This window comes from Penicillium macrosclerotiorum, assembly GCF_028827735.1.
Source record: "Penicillium macrosclerotiorum strain IBT 26536 chromosome Unknown utg000011l_segment0_segment0, whole genome shotgun sequence".
In the NCBI taxonomy this organism is placed as follows: domain Eukaryota; kingdom Fungi; phylum Ascomycota; class Eurotiomycetes; order Eurotiales; family Aspergillaceae; genus Penicillium; species Penicillium macrosclerotiorum.
This window is the reverse complement of record NW_026643090.1, coordinates 1,190,723-1,210,569: the sequence shown is the minus strand read 5'-3', so window position 1 is coordinate 1,210,569 and position 19,847 is coordinate 1,190,723. Positions and strand designations below refer to the sequence as shown.

General features: G+C 51.3%; 7 protein-coding genes across 7 annotated transcripts; 4 read left to right on the top strand and 3 right to left on the bottom strand.

Moving 5' to 3' along the window:
* Positions 1-1,403: 1,403 nt before the first annotated feature.
* Positions 1,404-2,366, bottom strand: vip1 (putative actin cytoskeleton protein (VIP1); the record flags this gene model as incomplete). The annotated part of the gene is made up of 3 exons (XM_057083109.1): positions 1,404-2,031; positions 2,141-2,227; positions 2,284-2,366. The coding sequence occupies 3 exons, from the start codon at positions 2,364-2,366 to the stop codon at positions 1,404-1,406; spliced, it is 798 nt and encodes a 265-aa protein (XP_056928464.1).
* Positions 2,367-3,004: 638 nt separating this feature from the next.
* Positions 3,005-3,999, bottom strand: N7462_011394 (uncharacterized protein; the record flags this gene model as incomplete). Its single annotated transcript, XM_057083108.1, has 3 exons — positions 3,005-3,610; positions 3,684-3,757; positions 3,819-3,999. The coding sequence occupies 3 exons, from the start codon at positions 3,997-3,999 to the stop codon at positions 3,005-3,007; spliced, it is 861 nt and encodes a 286-aa protein (XP_056928463.1).
* A 1,399-nt stretch (positions 4,000-5,398) lies between these two features.
* Positions 5,399-7,036, top strand: N7462_011393 (uncharacterized protein; the record flags this gene model as incomplete). Its single annotated transcript, XM_057083107.1, has 1 exon — positions 5,399-7,036. The coding sequence occupies one exon, from the start codon at positions 5,399-5,401 to the stop codon at positions 7,034-7,036; it is 1,638 nt and encodes a 545-aa protein (XP_056928462.1).
* Positions 7,037-8,174: 1,138 nt separating this feature from the next.
* N7462_011392 (carbamoyl-phosphate synthase (glutamine-hydrolyzing) CPA2) lies at positions 8,175-11,937 on the top strand (the record flags this gene model as incomplete). Its single annotated transcript, XM_057083106.1, has 3 exons — positions 8,175-8,526; positions 8,705-11,760; positions 11,827-11,937. 3 exons carry the CDS (start codon positions 8,175-8,177, stop codon positions 11,935-11,937), a joined length of 3,519 nt encoding a protein of 1,172 aa, XP_056928461.1.
* A 776-nt stretch (positions 11,938-12,713) lies between these two features.
* On the top strand, positions 12,714-14,432 carry N7462_011391 (S-adenosylmethionine-dependent methyltransferase; the record flags this gene model as incomplete). The annotated part of the gene is made up of 3 exons (XM_057083105.1): positions 12,714-12,974; positions 13,136-13,432; positions 13,506-14,432. 3 exons carry the CDS (start codon positions 12,714-12,716, stop codon positions 14,430-14,432), a joined length of 1,485 nt encoding a protein of 494 aa, XP_056928460.1.
* Positions 14,433-14,895: 463 nt separating this feature from the next.
* Positions 14,896-15,228, top strand: N7462_011390 (uncharacterized protein; the record flags this gene model as incomplete). Its single annotated transcript, XM_057083104.1, has 1 exon — positions 14,896-15,228. The coding sequence occupies one exon, from the start codon at positions 14,896-14,898 to the stop codon at positions 15,226-15,228; it is 333 nt and encodes a 110-aa protein (XP_056928459.1).
* Positions 15,229-15,812: 584 nt separating this feature from the next.
* pex1 (AAA family ATPase peroxin 1) lies at positions 15,813-19,731 on the bottom strand (the record flags this gene model as incomplete). The annotated part of the gene is made up of 4 exons (XM_057083103.1): positions 15,813-19,051; positions 19,114-19,192; positions 19,252-19,488; positions 19,543-19,731. Coding segments are annotated over 4 exons (3,744 nt in total), but the record flags the coding sequence as incomplete, so codon positions are not given.
* Positions 19,732-19,847: the final 116 nt, after the last annotated feature.

Sequence of the window (19,847 nt, the reverse complement as noted above, 5' to 3'; positions counted from 1 at the left end):
TAGAAGCTATTATGCGAAATGCCTTGTTAGGCTGAAAAGCCATATGAACAACAGGAGAGTCCAATTTTTCTCGGCGGCACCACTTTCTATACTAGGCCCTAGTCTGGCCCCAGCCCCTTGCGGTATCACATCAGAATAAGTGAGAACGAGAAGCCAATATCATATGTGAAAAGGAGAAATTTCTGACTATGATGCAATACTGTGAGAGCACAACATTCGATCTGGCATTGTAGATTCCCCTGCTGGAGATTTAAGGGGGTGGTTCAAATATGGTTTGTTAGGCGGCGGCTGCCCCAACGCAGCAATTAACGCCAAGGTATTAAGAATAAAATGAGATGGGAGAAATTTTCAAAAGTGCAGGGGAAATATTCGTAAGAGAGGGCGGTATCAGAGACGCATACTCTTTCTCAAAGGCCAGATGACCATCATACTAGGAGAAGCAGTAGTGGTCTTGGACACTCATTGCCTTTTTTTCTACCGCTTGTTTACCGTCGTGTACACTTCGCCTCCAGCCTCAATTCCTGAAACACCATATCGCCAAAAACATGGTCCAGGTCTTTATACGCCGCCCTTGGCTTGTTATTCGGTCTCAGGTCTACACACTCGAACTCGTCATCCCTAATCGTCATTATCAGGATTACCTTGAGCTTGTTCATCGCCAGGTTTTGGCCCCCGGAGGCCAGCGGCCCTCGGCTAAAGGGATAGTTTTTCGTCGGCACAGCAGAGTTGATAATATTTTCAGAAAGGATTGCAAGAGATGTCACCAATATACTAGGCTGTCATCACTTCTGGTCATGTCTGTGCAATGATATATGTGATTATTATTGAATATAACTCTAGAGTTTCAGCGAGGATCCTCGAGATAAATACGATTTTCGGGAACGCGATCGGGTGGTTTTTCCCGATACCCGTTAAGCCTAAATCTCGGGAATAATAACGGGAAATGCAGAAGTAACCATATTGCACTGCTGCATTGACAATCACTTTGTACAATTAAGTATTGAACGTGGTGATGGTAGTAGTGGTAGTATTAGTTCTAGTAAGCGTACGTTCATCATCACTCGAGACTGGCGAGTCAAGCGCTTCGGTCCTATAGAGAAATGAATCTAGACGATACTTTACCAGCGTTCACTGAAGGGCAAACGTGTATGTTCATTCATTCGCTTGTCATAGTTACCGAGAAAGAAATAGGGAACTGCAAACATCGGAATCACATCGCGATCGTAACCTCATCCCAGAAAGCAAGAGCCGAACACAAGCAAAAGTACGAAGCATTTAGGGACATCTCATGGCGTTAAGAAACCTAACGGGAGGGACAAAGTGGGCAAATCATAGACACGAAAGAAACACGCCAGCGCGGTATCAACTCAAAATCAAAACGATAGGCTGAGAGAGTGATGTGCTTAGGCCTTGGGCTCGGTGGGAGCGGCAGCAGCAACAGCAGGCTCAGACGCCGGGACGGCAGCGGGGGCGACCGGGGCAGTCTCACCCGCCGCAGGGGCGGCAGACTCAGTACTCTTGCCCTGCTTCAGGTCTGCCAGTCGGCGTGCCTCATTGTGGATGTCGCGCACCTGCTTGTCAGTTTGGGAGTAGAAGTCGCGCAGCTTCTGGCCAGAGGGGTGCTCGAGGGCCTTCTCGAAATAGGAGTGCAGACCGCGCCAGCCAGTGGCAGCCTTGTTGGTGATCTGGTAGCTCTCATCAAGACCTTTGGCGCGCTCAGTAGCGTTGAACTTCTTATCGAAGTTGCCCAGGGCAGTGGTGAACTTGCTCGAGAAACCGTGCTTCTGGTCCAGAGCAATTGCCTTCTGGATGGCGTTGTCGCTCACGACATAGCCGTGCGCCAGGTACTCGGCAAAAATGCGCGAACGGGGCTTATCCTCCTGAGCAATGTCATGTTCTTCCTCCTTTTCAGTGGCCGCCGCGTTGGTAGCGGAGGCGCCAGCCAGGTCGTCGATGTTCTGAGCCGCCTCCACGTGCACCGACGAACTACCCAATTGGGTCTGGTCGAGCAGAAGGGCAGTCTTTGCAGCCCTGTACCACGCAGAATCAAATTAGCATCATTCAAATCGTGATAATTGCCGAAAAGGGGGGGTGAGGGGGGCAATGGTGCCATCTTGAAACGTGGTGCGGGGTAGCTTACGCCTCCTTCTCGAACGTCACGCTGGCCGACTTTTGGGCATCAGCGTCCGAGGATACCGGGGTGATGGACAAAGTGGTGATCTTTCCACTGCAGAGAAGCTGTGAGTGGGGGGTAAAATTTCAAGGACCTTTTGGACAACTTACCAGAAGCTAAAGAAGTCGCGAACCTCCTTCTCGGTGGTGGTGGGCGCAATACCCGAGACGTGAACGGTAGTTCCGCTAGACATGGTGTTTGTAGGGAGGAAGTGAAATAGAAGTTAGGGACAGATTATTTGCTGAAGGAAAGCAAGTAGGGAGGGAAAATCTAAGGCGAACAGTCGTTGAGGTCAGTATTTATTCCCATCGGTGCCTGCGCCACAGGTGACGTAGAGCGGGGCTGCACCGCCTCGTGTCACAAGGAAAGTGGGAATCTGGGCACAAGCAATCTGATTTTGATTTAGCTGAGAATCTACAAGAAGCTACTAGCTTGTTATTTCGTTGTTGTCTTTGATGCCGGCTTCTCTTTATATTTCTGCCTAAGCTAGTTCCTTCTACTGAGCTCGGGCTAATTTTACAGTGGCTGAGAGTACGGGGCTGGGTGTATGGCTATCTTTGAGCTCTGCCTTCCGCCTTCGGGCGGGCCAAGGCAACTTCATGATGGCGTCGGACCAAGAATCTAGCGAGCGGATTTCATTGTGCAGAGAACATTCAGAGCTGCTTCTGTAGAGGATTTCCAGGTCTTGAGTAACCACGAAAGAGGGATCGAATTGTATCTGTCTGCAACCCTTCCAGCCCTAAGAAAATGAAAAGGAAAGATAATAGTCAAGAAAGACAAGGAAAGACATGAACTGCCCCAGGCAGTCTACGGAACAAGCCAAATCATTCGTCAAAATTCCGGCCCCCCTTCCTTCTCTTTCTTCAAAATATTCTCCAATTCCCGCACCCGCTTCCGTAGCTGGTCATTCTCCCGCTTCATAGTTTCAAACTCCGATCGATGAAGGGCCATCTCTTCGTATCGGGAGATGGAACTGCTCGACAGCCCCAAGTGGGTCTGCGAAACGGAATTCCTATGGGGGTAGATGGAAGGGCTGTTTCCATAATGGAGTGGCTCTGCATGAGATGATTGAGTGAAGGAAGACAAGGATCCGACGGAGGGGCGACGGGCTGTCAGAGAAGGTTCGCGGCTTCGGTTTGAGCGCGTGTGAGAATGCGAATGGGAGTAGTCGGTTGACCGAGAGGGCATAATGCTATCGCGCGAAGGGGCAATCCCCGTCACGCTGGCAGCTTGCGATCCTTGGGCTGCGGTATGCGAACTGAGACTGGACGAAGACCGCTGTCGTCGGGAGGAGTGAGAGTAGGTCGAGCTGCTCAGTGCTGGGGAGGCATGCACCCCATCGGCAGGGTCATGGGGAGTTGAGGTCGAGGAGGTGGTGGATGCCACCGAGGCTGTCTGCTGGCGAAGAAGAGACAGTTCCCGAGTCAATCGGTTTACCTGGGTAGGTTTTGGTTCAGTTATCCAACACACCACCGACATGATATCTTCTTTCAGAGCGGTCGTCACTCACCATCGCTTCCTGTTCTTTCTCCAGAACCAAATGAAGATCAGACGGTGTGAGGGGCTTGGGGTGCCGCAGTGGCCCTTGATTTTTTATCAGCCAGGAGAGAATATATCGTCTTCATTAAGAGCCAGATCTACCCACCCTGTGCGGTGCTGGTAATCCCATGTTCGCTCATTCCCAACGGCGGACTTCCATGGTGCAACAGGGGACTTGTCGAGACCGGACCAGAAGGGCCTTGGATCGGTGGTGCCATGGCAGACAGAGCAGTGGTGGCCGCACGGGGCCGGGGAGTGGAATGGGCGGCCATGAGGTCGGGAGCCATCACCGAGGATGGCGGGATGAACGACGGACAAGCACCTCTGGGCCGGCAGAAGGCATGCAGCTTGCGAGGACTTGCGGTGGGCTCACTTCTTAACTGTTGTCTTGTTTCCCGGTCGGGCAGCGAGGTGTGGCTGAACCAAAACACCCCTTGATCGGAATGCCATGAAACATTCCAGGTAGAGGGGGATTTTCTCGGGGTGCAGATGAGCTCATCTGACGCAGCAGATGCAAAGGAGACAGTGATGGCCCGTTCCGGTTGATCCCCCTGATAAACAACGGCCCGCACAAGGATAAGGTACCTACGCCGGTACCTCGTCGGTACTTTGTCGATACTTCGTCCCAGCACGGCAGGTGCCGGGTGGAGCAGCGTACCGTGCCCTGTACACATGTACTTTCGGTTACGCATCTACATATGCGGAGTACATCCATAGTCTTTCTTGGCTGCGCTTGGCTGCGGGCATTTATGAGTATGATTTTGGGCCTTTGTTTTGGGCTTTGGGCTTTGGACTTTGGCCATTCCGGTTGTGCTCTCTAAACCCGCGATGGAGATATCGACATTTTCCCAGCATATCGGGACCTGGCGATCGCTAGATCGGCCGAGTAAACAGAGGAATTACCCCTGGGCTTGAGGAACAGCTCACAACCAGACATACGTACATCCCCAAGTACCTGACTCTACGTTGATCATTATAGAGATATTCAGGAGTCTATGGTCATGACATCACAACCTTGACGACGATCTACAAACAATGACGAGATTATGTCTGTCTTATCTGTGCTCGGGCCTCTGGACCGATGGAATCGATCAGTCATAAGAGCTCAAGAAGTGCAGGCTGGTCCTCGACACCTGCTCAGTAACATAGTGGATCCAATGTGAGCAGAATCATTCCATAGATTTCATAGAGACTAGAGACCAACCCCGCGTCATTCATTCAGACTTTTGGTTGCGGAGATAGAAGCACAAACAATATACTCAAGGTTCTGTTACTTTAGTATACAGTGCCTACAGTTTCAGACTCGACATTCAGATGAGGTCCATTCTCCTTGAAAAACAGAAGACAGTAATCATATAGTTACGGACAGCCAGAGCGAAACCTACTATATCACAATTTGCTGAGTCTGGATAAGCTTCAATCGTTATCCTTTGACTAGTTAGTCACTACTTTATTATTGAAGCACTGGCAGTGACTGATCTTCAGGTTACATAAGCGCCCAAAACGGCAAAACATCAACTGGGGAAACAACTTCGGCATCTCGACCGGCCGAACTGCCTTCGAATCCCTCCCTAGGGAAAAGACACTGGTCGTCTCTGAAACTCCAAATTTTCCGCGGCGGATCACCAAGTGTCCTTGACATCACCCTCTTCAACCTATCAGAGCTCCGCCCCTACCAATGACAACATGGCCCGACCTTACGACCCCCCTTCTCACATTCCACCCTTCGTGAAACCGATCATTCCTTACATCAGGACCCGTCAGGAAGCTCTCCGCATCCGTCAGGTGTTGACATTATACCTACGCTCGTTCATCGTGTTTCGCGACGAGACAGACCAGCCATGTCACGCCCAATCCCATCTCTCCCTGTGTGCGCCAGCCGACAACGTCGTGGATGTCAAGCGCATCCCGGCCGACTTTCCGGGACTTCGAAAAGAATTTCTCGAGGCGCTAAAAACCAATTTTGCTGCTCGAAAGGAGTTTCATGCTGTGTCTGATGATGTGGCCGCGCTCCGACGTCAACTGATGTCTAAGAATCGCCCCTCGGAACCTGTCGATCCCCAAGACCTCAGCGGGGACATGCGAGATTATCTTCAATTGCTGCGCGATCGGCGGCGCCATACCAAACTCCGAGTATTCCAGCACTACCTAGAAGAATTGAAAGCAAAGGAAGCGGGTGAGCCAGAATTAATGGGTATGGGAGAGAGCTCCGATCAGCAATTACTGCTCTCTGAAGACTTGCATACAAATAATCCTGATCGCCAGCGTTCGGATACCGATCTAGAGGGATTAGTCCACCGACTTGAGAGAGCAGTGGTGCGGGCTCGAGCACAATTGGATCGAGAGAAACAGCTGTTTGAAAAAGCTAAGGCGCAACATAATTCAAGGACCAATGAGTTGCCTAGTGAGGCTGCCGCAGCAGCCAAAGCCCGTGCATTACAGCGGACCCGTGATGAACTGGTGCAGTGGGTTGAGGAACGCCTGGTTCCCGAGGGTGATCCGGAGGAGAGCATGATACAGGATCTCTCGGCCGAGGAAATTGAGGAGACGCAGCGCGTTCTCGAACACCAAAAAACTGAAATCACGGAGCAGTACAATGCCTACCTCCATGCTCGTCGAGACCTTCTCGATGCCGCTTCTAGGGCCTGCCAGCCAGTGACTGCGACTTCGAAACCACCATCGCGACCCAATTACAAAACCGACAATGTCCCCGAAGAAGGACCACCACCGAATTCATTGGACGTTCTGTCCTATGCGAACGAGGTCCTTGTACCCCTCTCCAAAACACACAAAGCTCTAGCACTCCAAAGATCCTACTTATCTGGACTTCTCACAAAAGAGAAAACTACGGCTCTCCGCGCCCTTCATCGCCTCTCCGACGAAAGCCACCTCCTCCCCGAATACCCCATCTTGTCCCGACAGCCACGCTTCAAGCATGCTGTGGCGGCTCTGAGCTCCCGAAATCTATCCTCGACCTCTGACCAGAATCCGCCCGACGAAGTTGTGAGCCTCGCCGAGGCGTGGGCATTTGCATCCAATGCCGCGGGAACGAATGAGCGGGAATACGTGCAGCAAAAGGTTGTCTTGGGCACCGAGGTCGCACAGGATGCGCGCAAGACGCTGGAGGAGGTTTATAACACTCTCAATCAGGATTTGGAGGACGTCTTGCAAGAGAATACCCCACATGAGGCAGATCCGTTGGATATTTGGGCCTCCGAAGCTCGCTCCCGGCGAGCGGCCGGCAATCATGCCGGTGGGTCCCGGTTGGAGAGGCGCCCGAAAGGGCCCTGGTCAGGGTTGAATGGCCGCGTCGGAACGGAGTGAAGCCGAGCTATTGGCATCGCATCGCTGCATGGAAGAGATACCAATTTCTTTGTAGATTTTTGGGAATCAATAGCAGTACCCCTATGGCTGTCGCTAAGTCCTAGTACCTCAAGCTAGAGTCAAGTCAATGTATATGTAGTCAATCTCTTCTTCTTGACGTGTGTAGGATTTACAGCTCAAGGCGTCTTTGCTATGACGTTGTTGTGCGGAATATATATAGTTTATCTGAAATGGCTCAACACAGATCGTGGTCTGCAAAAATTTAGATTGCACTTAAACTCAATTGCAAAGGCTCCACCGAGCTCGATTATATTTATTTCTCGGGTGTCATCATCCCGCACTGCAGGGACATGTCTTCTACGGGAGGAATTAAGAAATGATGTCAATTGACGATCAGCATGGCGTACAGGGCCTTGTTGACGAGGGGACAGACCCGTGCAAGGAGGGACTAGCGACTGGGGGGCATTATGTACGGAGCATATGTGTATCTCTCTCGTAAATGAAATGGTCGCCCAGCCTCTGCGGCCGTCGATCTTCCCACGGATAAGCAGATTGTGGTCTCCAACGCGACCGGGGCACTTCCGGCATCGGCACTACACGCACCATCAGCAAAGATCGTGCTCTCGACCCTAAAACTCTACCTTTTACGATGGCTGGGACACTACAATACTGATCCATGTGGTCGAGAAGCCTCAATTTTGATTTTCAAGCACGGATGTAATGCTTCACGGACAAACTATAGCGTAATTGAACTCGATTCCATATTCTTGCCCCAGTTTACCCTTACCCACTACATCATTCCTCAATCCACCGGTCACTGCGTTCTCCGTAGTGACTCATTCCCCCAGGAAAAAAAGAAGCAAAAAAAAAATACCTTAGTCCGTATCGACTACTAGTATAATCCTATTCTTCTTCAATTCTACTCTTTCCTTCCTTCACTTCACTTGCCTGTGTGTCCGTCCCTTTTTTTTTTCTGTTGGTTCTTGGGAAAAAAAAGTGGAACCCTACGGTGAAGGGGATAACCAATTAGCGACCCAGCGGGGGAAAAAAAGACCTCCGAGGAGTCGGGGACTCAACCCTCTACACACTTCCCACCCAGCAATTGAACCTCGATACGTCTCTCCGCTCGTGCGGCGCTATGGTTCTTGCGGCTCGTTGTGGGCAGGCGGCGGCGCTTCTGCGCCAGCGATGCCTCGTTGAGGCTCGTCCCGCCCTTTCTCTCCGCGCCTTTTCCTCCCAGACCTCCGCTCGCTCAGCGGCCTCGACTCTGCGACTGCAGAAGCTCCCCTCTGCCGGCCGCTCGCAGCAGCTGCGCGCCTTCTCCAGCACCCTGAACCGTCTGGCGGATGCCCAGAAGGCTCCTTCCTCCGAGTCTTATCTCGCCAGCGGTGTGGTTAAGCCTGGCAGCAACCTCGTCGATGTGAAGAAGGTCCTGGTCATTGGTTCCGGTGGTCTGAGCATCGGTCAGGCTGGAGAGTTCGATTATTCTGGTAAGTTGGGAAGACATAGATATATTCCGCTCACGAAGGCGAGCAATGTTCCTTCTGATGGACCATTGCTCTCGAATGGAGCTTGGCCGTAGGGGCGAGCATTGAAGCTTGCCAATCCCCGCATAGGATTCTCATCCCCAGAACCCTTGTAACTAACAATAAGCTCTTGCGTCCACAGGTTCTCAGGCTCTGAAGGCTCTCAAGGAGGCCGGCGTCCAGTCCGTCCTGATCAATCCCAACATTGCCACCATCCAGACCGACCACAAGCTGGCTGACGAGGTCTACTATCTGCCTGTCACTCCCGAATATGTCACTCACGTTATCGAGCGCGAGCGCCCTGATGGTATTCTCCTCACCTTTGGTGGTCAGACCGGCCTGAACCTGGGTGTGCAGATGAACCGCATGGGTATCTTTGAGCGCTACGGTGTCAAGGTCCTCGGTACCAGCATTCAGACCCTGGAGACCAGTGAGGATCGTGACCTCTTTGCCCAGGCCCTGAAGGAGATCAACATCCCCATTGCTGAGTCTATTGCTGTTGGCACCGTTGACGATGCCTTGAAGGCTGCTGAGGAGGTCGGCTATCCGATTATTGTTCGGTCCGCCTATGCCCTGGGTGGTCTGGGCTCTGGTTTCGCCAACAACGAGGATGAACTCCGTGACTTGTCTTCTCGCTCCCTGTCGCTTGCTCCCCAGATCCTCGTTGAGAAGTCTCTCAAGGGCTGGAAGGAGGTTGAGTACGAGGTCGTCCGTGATGCTGCTAACAACTGTATCACCGTCTGCAACATGGAGAACTTCGACCCGCTCGGTATCCACACTGGTGACAGTATCGTTGTTGCTCCCAGTCAGACCCTGTCTGACGAGGAGTACCACATGCTCCGTACTGCGGCTATCAAGATCGTTCGTCACCTGGGTGTCGTTGGCGAGTGCAATGTCCAGTACGCGCTGCAGCCCGATGGCCTCGACTACCGCGTAATTGAGGTCAACGCTCGTCTGTCTCGTTCCTCTGCTTTGGCTTCCAAGGCTACTGGCTACCCGCTCGCCTATACTGCTGCCAAGATTGGTCTCGGCCACACTCTTCCTGAGCTTCCCAATGCTGTCACCAAGACCACTACTGCCAACTTCGAACCCAGTCTGGACTACATTGTCACCAAGATCCCTCGTTGGGATTTGAGCAAGTTCCAGCATGTCAACCGTGACATTGGCAGTGCCATGAAGTCTGTTGGTGAGGTCATGGCTATCGGCCGTACTTTCGAGGAGTCCCTGCAGAAGGCTATCCGTCAGGTTGACCCTAGGTTCCTTGGTCTCCAGGGCGATCACTTCGAGGACCTCGATGATGTTCTGAAGAACCCCACTGACCGCCGCTGGTTGGCTGTCGGCCAGGCCATGCTCCACGAGGGTTATTCTGTTGACAAGGTCCACGAGCTTAGCAAGATCGACAAATGGTTCCTGTACAAGATCCAAAACATTGTGGACTGTAACAACGAGCTGAAGGAGATCGGCAGCCTGTTCGGCATCACTGCTGAGACCATGATGAAGGCCAAGAAGCTTGGGTTCTCCGATAAGCAGATTTCTCTGCTCGTTGGTGCCTCCGAAGATGACGTTCGTGCCCGCCGTAAGTCCTTCGGCATTACCCCCTGGGTCAAGAAGATCGATACCCTGGCTGCTGAGTTCCCTGCGGACACCAACTACCTCTACACTACCTACAATGCCACCTCCCATGATGTTACCTTTGATGACCACGGCACTATCATTCTGGGTAGCGGCGTGTACCGTATTGGTAGCTCCGTCGAGTTTGATTGGTGCGCTGTCAACGCTACTCTCTCCCTGCGCAACATGGGCAAGAAGACTGTCATGATCAACTACAACCCCGAGACCTACTCCACTGACTTCGATACTGCTGACAAGCTGTACTTCGAGGAGCTGAGTTACGAGCGTGTGATGGATATCTACGAGCTCGAGAGCGCTAGCGGCGTTGTTGTCTCTGTCGGTGGCCAGCTGCCCCAGAACATTGCTCTCCGTCTCCAGGAGACTGGCGGTGCTAAGGTTCTCGGTACCGACCCTGCCGATATTGACAAGGCCGAGGATCGTCACAAGTTCTCCCAGATCCTGGACAGCATTGGTGTTGACCAGCCCGCCTGGAAGGAGCTGACCTCCGTTGCTGAGGCCGAGAAGTTCGCTGACTCCGTTGGTTACCCTGTTCTGGTTCGCCCCAGTTACGTTCTGTCCGGTGCCGCCATGAACGTCATCTACAGTGTTGACGAGCTTAAGGAGAAGCTCCTCAACGCTAGCGCCGTCTCCCCTGACCACCCTGTCGTGATCACCAAGTTCATCGAGGGTGCTCAAGAGATCGATGTTGATGCTGTCGCTTCCGGTGGTAAGCTGCTGGTTCACGCCGTCAGCGAACACGTTGAGCCTGCCGGTGTCCACTCCGGTGACGCCACCCTCGTCCTCCCCCCGGCCAACTTGGAGGAGTCCATCATGGCTCGTGTTAAGGAGATTGCTGAGAAGGTCGCCAAGGCCTGGAACATCACTGGTCCCTTCAACATGCAGATCATCAAGGCCGACCAGGAGGGAGCTGAGTCCCAGCTCAAGGTCATTGAGTGCAACCTGCGTGCCTCTCGTTCGTTCCCCTTCGTCAGCAAGGTTCTGGGTACCAACTTCATCGATGTCGCCGCCAAGGCGCTCGTCGGCCGTGACGTTCCCGAGCCTGTCGATCTCATGAAGGAGAAGCGCGACTACCTCGCTACCAAGGTGCCCCAGTTCAGCTGGACTCGTCTTGCTGGCGCCGACCCCTTCCTGGGCGTCGAGATGGCTTCTACTGGTGAGATTGCTTGCTTCGGTAAGGATCTCGTCGAGGCCTACTGGGCTTCTCTCCAGTCCACCATGAACTTCCGCATGCCCGAGCCTGGTGAGGGTATTCTGCTCGGCGGTGACATTACTCAGCCCTATTTGTCCACCATCGTCGACTACCTGAACCCTCTCGGTTACAAGTTCTACGCCGCCAACCCTGAGGTCAAGGCCCACCTCGAGTCTACCTGCAAGGACAACGTCTCCATCCAGGTTATCGAGTTCCCCAAGAAGGACAAGCGCGCTCTGCGTGAGGTCTTCCAGAAGTATGACATCCGTGGTGTTTTCAACCTGGCCAAGACCCGTGCCAAGACACAGCTCGATGAGGACTACGTTATGCGCCGCAACGCTGTCGACTTTAGCGTTCCCCTGTTCATGGAGCCCAAGGTATGTCTTTTCCCTCAACCTCTCCCGTTTCAAAGTCCGAATGCTAACCCCACCCTTCCCTTACAGACTGCTCAGCTCTTCGCTCAGTGCATGAACGAGAAGCTGCCCCGCTCCGAGGGCACCATCCCCTCCGAGGTCCGCACCTGGTCCAACTTCGTCGGCGGCAAGTTGCTGTAAATGATTGATCTCTTGCACAAAAGAACTCCCTCCCCCCCTCCCCAAAGCGCCTTAGCACCCGTCGTGCACACCGAGACGGGCCTGTATCACCGGCTGTAACAATCCAAAGAGATCCGCTCTTGTGCGCTGTAGCGTGTTGGCCAGGGTATCTTGTTGATAGAGACGTGCATGTTTCTTTTTCTTCCTTTGTCTCTTTGTTCCGGGTTTTCAACTGTGCTTGTTTTATTTTACCTATCTGTATTTTCCCTACGGCGAAACAAGGTGGGACGCACAGAGCTCGCAGCGCCCTGATTTGACGATGATTGGATATCGATCTGCCTGGCAATGAATCGGGTCTGCTTGTCTGCTGGTTTGTCTGTTTCAGGTTCCTTACATGTAGTCGATTGGTTTTTTATGTTTCAGCGACAAAAGAATTCTTCTTCTATATCTTCTTTCTTTTTCCTTTCCTCCCAGGGAGGAGGCGTATTTGTTCTGTTGTCGATTCTTGAATATTAGGTTCATCTCCACTTCCGCTTTCGATAATGACTGGCATAGCTGTAACCCAAAAAATAATGGGCTCCCCGTTTTGATAGGAGATCAAAAACTACCAATGTTGTCGGAACCTCCTATCCCCAGGAAATATCCTCTATACTAGCTTTCTCCCCATAACGATAGTGGTGCCACGGTTCTCAAGTTGCTCACCGCCGCCAAGACCAGATGACTAAGCCGCCAACAACTCAGACCATCGTCTCGTGCTCAATTGGTGAGCGTTGATCCTGTTGCGTAAACATTCCAAGATGTCGTCAGGCCCCCTACCGTCAGTAGTGACCAGGACGGTCTCTTGTCCTGCACCTAATGGCATGGGCAATGGTCTATTCGCGACCACTGATATTAAGACCGGAGAAGATGTCTTGCATGCTAAAACACCTTTCGTGGCTGTTCTCGATTCATCACGGCTAGAGGATACCTGTGCCGCTTGCTTTGGAAAGAAGCAAATGGAATCGGGAGCAGAACTCAAAGCTTGCACAGGCTGCCGTGTGGTGAAATATTGTGATCGGGTAAGTTTGCTTAGCTTTTTTGGTTGTGTTTTTCAGCCTTTTTCTCTTAATGCAAGTTAACTTATGTGGCTTTCGTTCATCACTACCCTGTGTCTGGCTATACTAGCTTTCTGTTGTGTTGTTATACATTTCTTTGATACCTAATAAGTCAAACACATCAGGCTTGTCAATCCAAGGATTGGAAATTCGCCCATTCCCAGGAATGCTCTATCTTCCAGAAGCTCAAGCCCCAAGTGCTCCCGAACAATGCCCGTGCCATCCTGCGGATGGTACTGCGGACTAAAAAGGGCAAATACACAGCTCAAGAACTTGACATATTCTCCAACCTAGACGCCCACCTTGAAGAGATTCAAGAGATCCAGGCCCACTTGGATCGAATCTATCTCTCATCTAAAGCAGTCAAGAACTATTCCGAAACAGACCTTTCTGAGGAGACTGTCATGACATATGCCGCAAAAGTAAGGGCTCATTTGAAATTTTCTTTTTCTCTTTTTTCTCTTTTTTGGATCAGGGCACTCATATGTTATCTAGTTGGACCTCAACTCCTTCAATCTCACTACAGCCATGTATGATCGCATTGGGCTATATTTGCACCCATACGCTGCTCTCATGAACCATAGCTGTGATTACAACTCTACCGTTGGGTTTGATGGGGAAGAGCTTTTTGTCAAAGCCATCAGGCCCATCAAAAAAGGCGAGCAAATATTCATCTCCTACATTGATACCACGACTCCCAATGAGGTCCGCCGGAAAGAACTCTCTGAGCGGTACTTTTTTGACTGCCAATGTCCCAAATGTGCAAAGGGAACCGATACTCTCGAAGACAGATTCTCGGAGACACCAAAGGAGACGTCTGTGCTTGAAAACGCTGAGAAACAAGCCCTGGAGCTCATGCAGTCCGCCTCCACCTCAGACGACAAACCGGATGAAGCCATCAAACAACTAGAAACTGCCATGCACATCCTAAAACAGACGTCTTCCTGGCCGCTGACCCGTCAGCCGTATGCTTCAATCCGGGACCAACTTATCCTCTCGCTCCTCTCTGTCAACAACTTCAGCAAAGCCTTCATCCACGCCGCCATCCGTTATCTGCGCGTCGACACCGTTATTTTCAGCCCCGCGCACCCAATCCGTCACCTCCACGCCTGGATCCTGGCAAAGCTTGCTATATATCTCTCTCAGCAAGGATTTGAGAGTAATTCAAAAGATGCTGCTCTCTTACAAGAATCAGATCTGAATTTCCACTACATCTTATGGTATATTCTAGCTGATCTTGCAAGCAGGCAATTGGAGAGCTGCACAGTGCCTAGTTTCAAAAGACTGGTTGGGAACAATTTTGCACAGGTCCATAATGAATTCAAAGCCAATGGCATTGATCCGAGCACCTCAAAGGCAGTAGTCAGTGCGGAATGGAAGAAACTGGAGAAGATAGTTGATATAGCTCTCGACCGAGAATAATAAAAGTCCCTGGCTTGATCACCTGTACCTTGGCATAGGCCCCTGACACTACATTAGAGGCCTTTCAAACCTGCCTTCCTATAGGCATGTGATGTACCCTCACTATTACTATGCATCTTCCGCGAAGAAGTGAGTTGCTCTCACTGTTACTATGTATACACCGTGAATATGTGAGAATATCAATTCGAATAGGCCGACTCGCCCATCGCGCCTCCCAAATTCGCTTAAAGACCGCAAAAAGAGGCTTGTATCTTTTTGAACTTCTCTGCTTTCATTCTCACTCATCCATTAAACACATACACACGCCAGCATCCAAAACCCCGCTGCAGTCACAAAAACAAGTCAGTCTGAATCCTTTCTATCCTTTATTGATCAATCACTCCGATCTTGGTTCTGAATCACTTTCAGCCCTAACAAAGACCCGCAGTCATAACAGACTTGCTGTTGCAAACCTCTCCAATCAATGGAGAGCGATCGTCTGGACCAACTCCTGGAGTTCTGGGGCCGTGAGCAAAGAGACACCATCCTGAGGTGCCTCCGGCGAGTCGCAGAGGATGCAGAGGCCTCTCCATGGCGCTCGCCGACATTGTCCCTTCCTGAGGTACAGGAAGTGATGAATCCATGGGAGCAGCCTTTCCACCAAGAGCTCTTGTACGAGTACCTGGACGCTCTGGATATGTGGGAGGTGTATGCTCTGTACATCACCGCAAAGGCGGGCAATCCTGAATTTGACCTACGATCAGCCCTAAAGAAACCGCCAACCCGGATGCAGGTGAGTTTCACATTCATAATTTAGCTAAAGAAAAAAAAACCATTAATGTTTTTATTTTGTTCTTTTTAGACCATCAGAGCTTTTCTTGACAAGGCATTTCCCGGAAAGTTTGCTCGGGCTCGCCGTTACTTCCGAGCTCTCCACATAGTGCTGCGAGAGGAGTATCCCACTTTGATCAAAATGTTCATGACAATAATGGGCACTCCGGTTCTTGTAATTGCTCTTGTGAGTTCTGTATCGAATGGGAGTCTCGGGAAGATCTTCAAAACATTCTCATCTCGCTGGTTTGGCTGGGGTCGGCGTTGATTCATGGTTTGATCTGAACACACTGTGAGGATAGATATAGGTAGATACGATTTTCATATGAGACGGCAATAGGCATAGCGAGGCGCGTCTGGCTTATTTTCAAAATCTGAAGTTTTATTCTATCCTAAGGATGAAAAAAAGTTCTGTCTTTCATATGGAAAACGGAGTCTTGGCGTAGATAACATCCATGATGCAGGCAAATATCAATAGATACATGAAAAGGATGGGGCGCGTAAGTGCAAAAAGTGTATATTTACAATGTACAAGATCATTCACGCACCAGAACAGCACAATCACCCACATCACATCAGACTCGATCGGCCCCCAATCTCATTGACAGCCTCGCCATTAGGCATCTCACCATTGCGGCCAACAACGAATTCTCGGTAGATGCCGTTGAAACGTCGGCGCTCGTCTGCGCTCAGAGATGAACGGGTTGTGTTCAGAGAGCGTTTGACATGTTCCCACCGCACAATTATCTCATCATGAAGTTCGTCGGCAGAGCCATCAGCGCCGTTTGTAGCCGGTACAGCAGGAGGGCCATCAGCACCCGCAGTGCCATTCTCAAGCTGACGTTGACGCCGCCGGGCATTTTTAATGGCATCCAGTTTGGCAGCGACAACTGCTGCTGGAGGCATAGACACCGACCCTGATGCTTCCTCCAAAGATGAGTAGAGGAATTGGATGAATGACCGACTCGAAGTACTGGTCGAGGAACTCTTCCCAGCACTGGCTTTCGCACCAGACTTATCAGCACTGCCAGAATGATCACCAAGAGCGTCATGGACTGCCTCTAGATGGGCATTGTATACCACAGCCTGAAGATCAGCACCAGAGAAGCCTTCCGTTTTCGCAGCAATGTCATCAAAACGAGAGCGAACCTCATCGTCCATCTTGAGTTTCTCACTCACTGCTCGGATAATATCAACGCGATCAGCAGGCGAAGGCATGTCACACAGCAAAGACTTATCGAGACGACCCGGGCGCAGAAGGGCCGGGTCAATGAGATCGGGTCTCGAAGTTGCAGCAAGGACATATACACCAGAAAGGCCCTCGGCACCGTCCATCTGTGTGAGAAGCTGGTTGACAACACGATCAGTGACACCAGTGGAGTCATGGCCACGTTTCGGGGCAATACTGTCGAACTCATCAAAGAAGAGAATACAAGGTCGTGCCGCTTGTGCTCTCTCAAAAAGATCACGAACGCTTTTTTCAGAAGCACCAATGTATTTGTTCAGAATCTCAGGACCCTTCACACTAATAAAGTTCAGGCCGCACTCTCCAGCAACAGCACTGGCCAGAAGAGTCTTGCCGCAGCCAGGGAAGCCGTAGAGGAGTAGACCCGAACGCAGCCGAAGCGGGCATTGTGCAAAGATTGGTGCATATTTTGTCGGGTATTGTAATGTCTCCAACAAAGTCTTGCGGGTCTCGAACAGACCACCGATAGCGGAAAATGTCGTTGTTGACGAAGTCAGGGTGACATTGCGAAGGGATGCAGGCGTGAACCCTTTCAGTGCGCTGTCAAAGTCATCAGACCCAAGGGTGATCATCTTTGATTCATTGGATAAATCCTGAACGGATCGGATCAGGGCCTCATTACGGGCACGAGCAACCAGCAGAACCAGATCACCGGGCATGTATCCGTCGGTCTTTCCTGCGAGATCAAGGAAGTCAACGTCCCGACTCAACACAAAACCGTCACCCCCAGAAGAGCTTGGCCGACTGCCAGGGTTTGATGGGTCAAGCCAGGAGTCCTGAGTATTCTGAGTAGAAGAACTAGTGGACCGTATATGGCCATTGAGAAATTCAGTGGCCTTATCCTGGCTAGTGAGTTTTTCCAAGACCTTTCGGCGTCCTTCTTTATCCGGCGCCCGCATGTTTATAATCTCACGAACTACATGGCCGCCGATGATGACATTGTTCAGCGACTCTTTAGCCTGCGCAGTGGCCAGTAGCACAACTGAAGAGTTCATAGAACAGTATTCTCGTACCATGGAGCAGATAACCTCACTGTTCTGACGACTGCGGCCATTGTCACCACCGACTTGCAATTCCGTTTCTACAGGGCAAAGTTTATCCAAATCGTCAAGAATGACGATGGCTTGGCCGCCGAAACGGGCACACCAGGAAGCCGACATGAAGAGGCGATTCAGCACCTCCTTGATGTTGGAAATCCGCGTCTCATCAGTGACGAGCTTCCGACAAGAGAAATATTTCACATTGAAAAGATGTTCTTTGCGCAGTCGATGGGCGAGTAAATGAGTAAGTGCTGTCTTTCCGGCTCCCAAACCACCTGTTAACAAGATGGACGACGATTTCGTTAAATTGGCCATTGACTGAGAGATTATCGAGTCAATTCCAACCATTTGGGTAATGTTGTCGGGAATTGGATCATCAGAAGGCAAGCCGGATAGACTTGAATCAGATGGTTTTGGTATCTCTGCTTGTACTTCGAGATTGAGCTTGGCTTCGGAGCCAAGAAGCCACCCAAACATAGACTTGGATTCATCAGAGCTAACCTTCAGAGGAGGATCAAATCGAAGAATGGCACCATCAAAAGAAGAGACTGACGGGTGATTTTCGACCTTAGGAAGAACCATTCCATCAGTCAATGGTCCCGAAAACAACCCAATGTCGGACCCAGTGCTGCCATAGATCACCTTGAGGCGCTCGGTCAGAGCATCTCTCGATGCAGCAGTGTCAGCTCCAAATTTCAGACCATCTTTTTTCTTCGATGCATCTGTCATGAAGGGATACAGCTTTAAGGTCTTCACCGCAGACCGGTGTAGCTGTGGCGGCGCGGCCTCCACACGCACGATTCCACCCACAATGTTCTCCACACCAAGGGCCGAACACAATAAACTGGACATAGCCGCATGACGGCTGTCGGGAGCTTCCTCCCATGGCAGTAACTTGGCTACTAGTTTGGTTGTCGGAGAGCCGGCGTCGTTGGACTTTTGTTGTTCCTGTTGAGCGAGCTGTTGCTGAGGGTCCACAGGCACTTTCAGGCCCGACGGCTGAACAACTGATACACAAGCCCAAGCCGCACCTCGAAGCTCATTGGAAGCAAGAAGATCTGGATCAACCCAAACACGGAAACCATCATTCTCATCTTCATCCATCTCCGCATCAAATAACTGATCAGCTGCTAGACGTTCCACGCCTCTAAGGTACAAGGCACCTCTGGAATCAGACCGGCTGCTTTTGGGGCGAACCGTACTGCTAGCACTCCGTCCACCAGTGCTTTTCCTGCTACTGCCAGCATTACTGCGGCTTTCTCCCCGCTGTGACTTTCCGGGCATTGATCGGACCTTCGGAGCAACAATGACCTCGGCATCCGGTGCTATCTTTGCGAATGGGGAGGTGGTCGGCGGGGCAGGTGTAAGAGAGGTAACAACAATATTAGCTGTTGATGTAGGTGAAAGGTGCAAGGCAAGGGGATGCATGTGACCCGATTTCTCTGCATTGTACGAAGGGTTTGGAAGCGCACGGATCTGTGTCTGGAGGTTGAGTTCTAAGAAAGTGGCGTGTAGCTCGATGACTGCGGGAAAGATCAATTAGCCGCAGACAAAATTCAAAATATTCCACATGCTTAATACATACTTTCCCAATCTTCTGGAGTTAATGGGTCAATGCTGATGGTATGGGCAACAGGTGGGTCAAGATGTACGAGTAGTCCGACCTGTAAGGAGTAAGTACCCCACGTGGGAATTGCGAAGGCTGCGAGCGAGAATGGCGCACCTTTTGGCCGTCAGTGAGACCAAGAAGTCTCCCAAAGGCGGTATCCAACTCTACAGTTGAGACCTCCTGTTCTCTGGCATATCCACTTCGAATGCCGTCTCGGTCAACGACCGGCGCAAGCTTCCGCTTGCTCGGCATCCCTGTCCATCCCAGGAAGCAAGATTGCTGCGGCGGAGCACCGTTGATCTTCCCGGAGACAGACTTGTATTGCAGCTCAATTATAACATTTTGAGCAGCCTAGGACCTCAACATTAGCCAGAAATATAGCATTGGTCGAGTTCGGGAACTGACCGTGTTGGCATTAACCAGTAAGGCGACTAGCGACGGCGGTAGATTGACAAGACAGTTTTTTAAAGGAACGAGAGCAACTTCTGCTGCCGTAGAAGGCTTTTTGGGCGCCATCGTCAAGGCGCAGAGCTGTCGTCGCAAACACAAGGAAGGGGGAGTGGGATGTCCGCTTGATCGCAGGTCCCCGGACTCACTCCACAGCCGAGGCCCGACCGAGTCAGGTGAACGGGCCCGCACTCAGTCCATCCAGGCAGTAAGGCATTAATTCATGTGACTTTCCCGCCTCCGGATTATCTCACTCTCGGAGA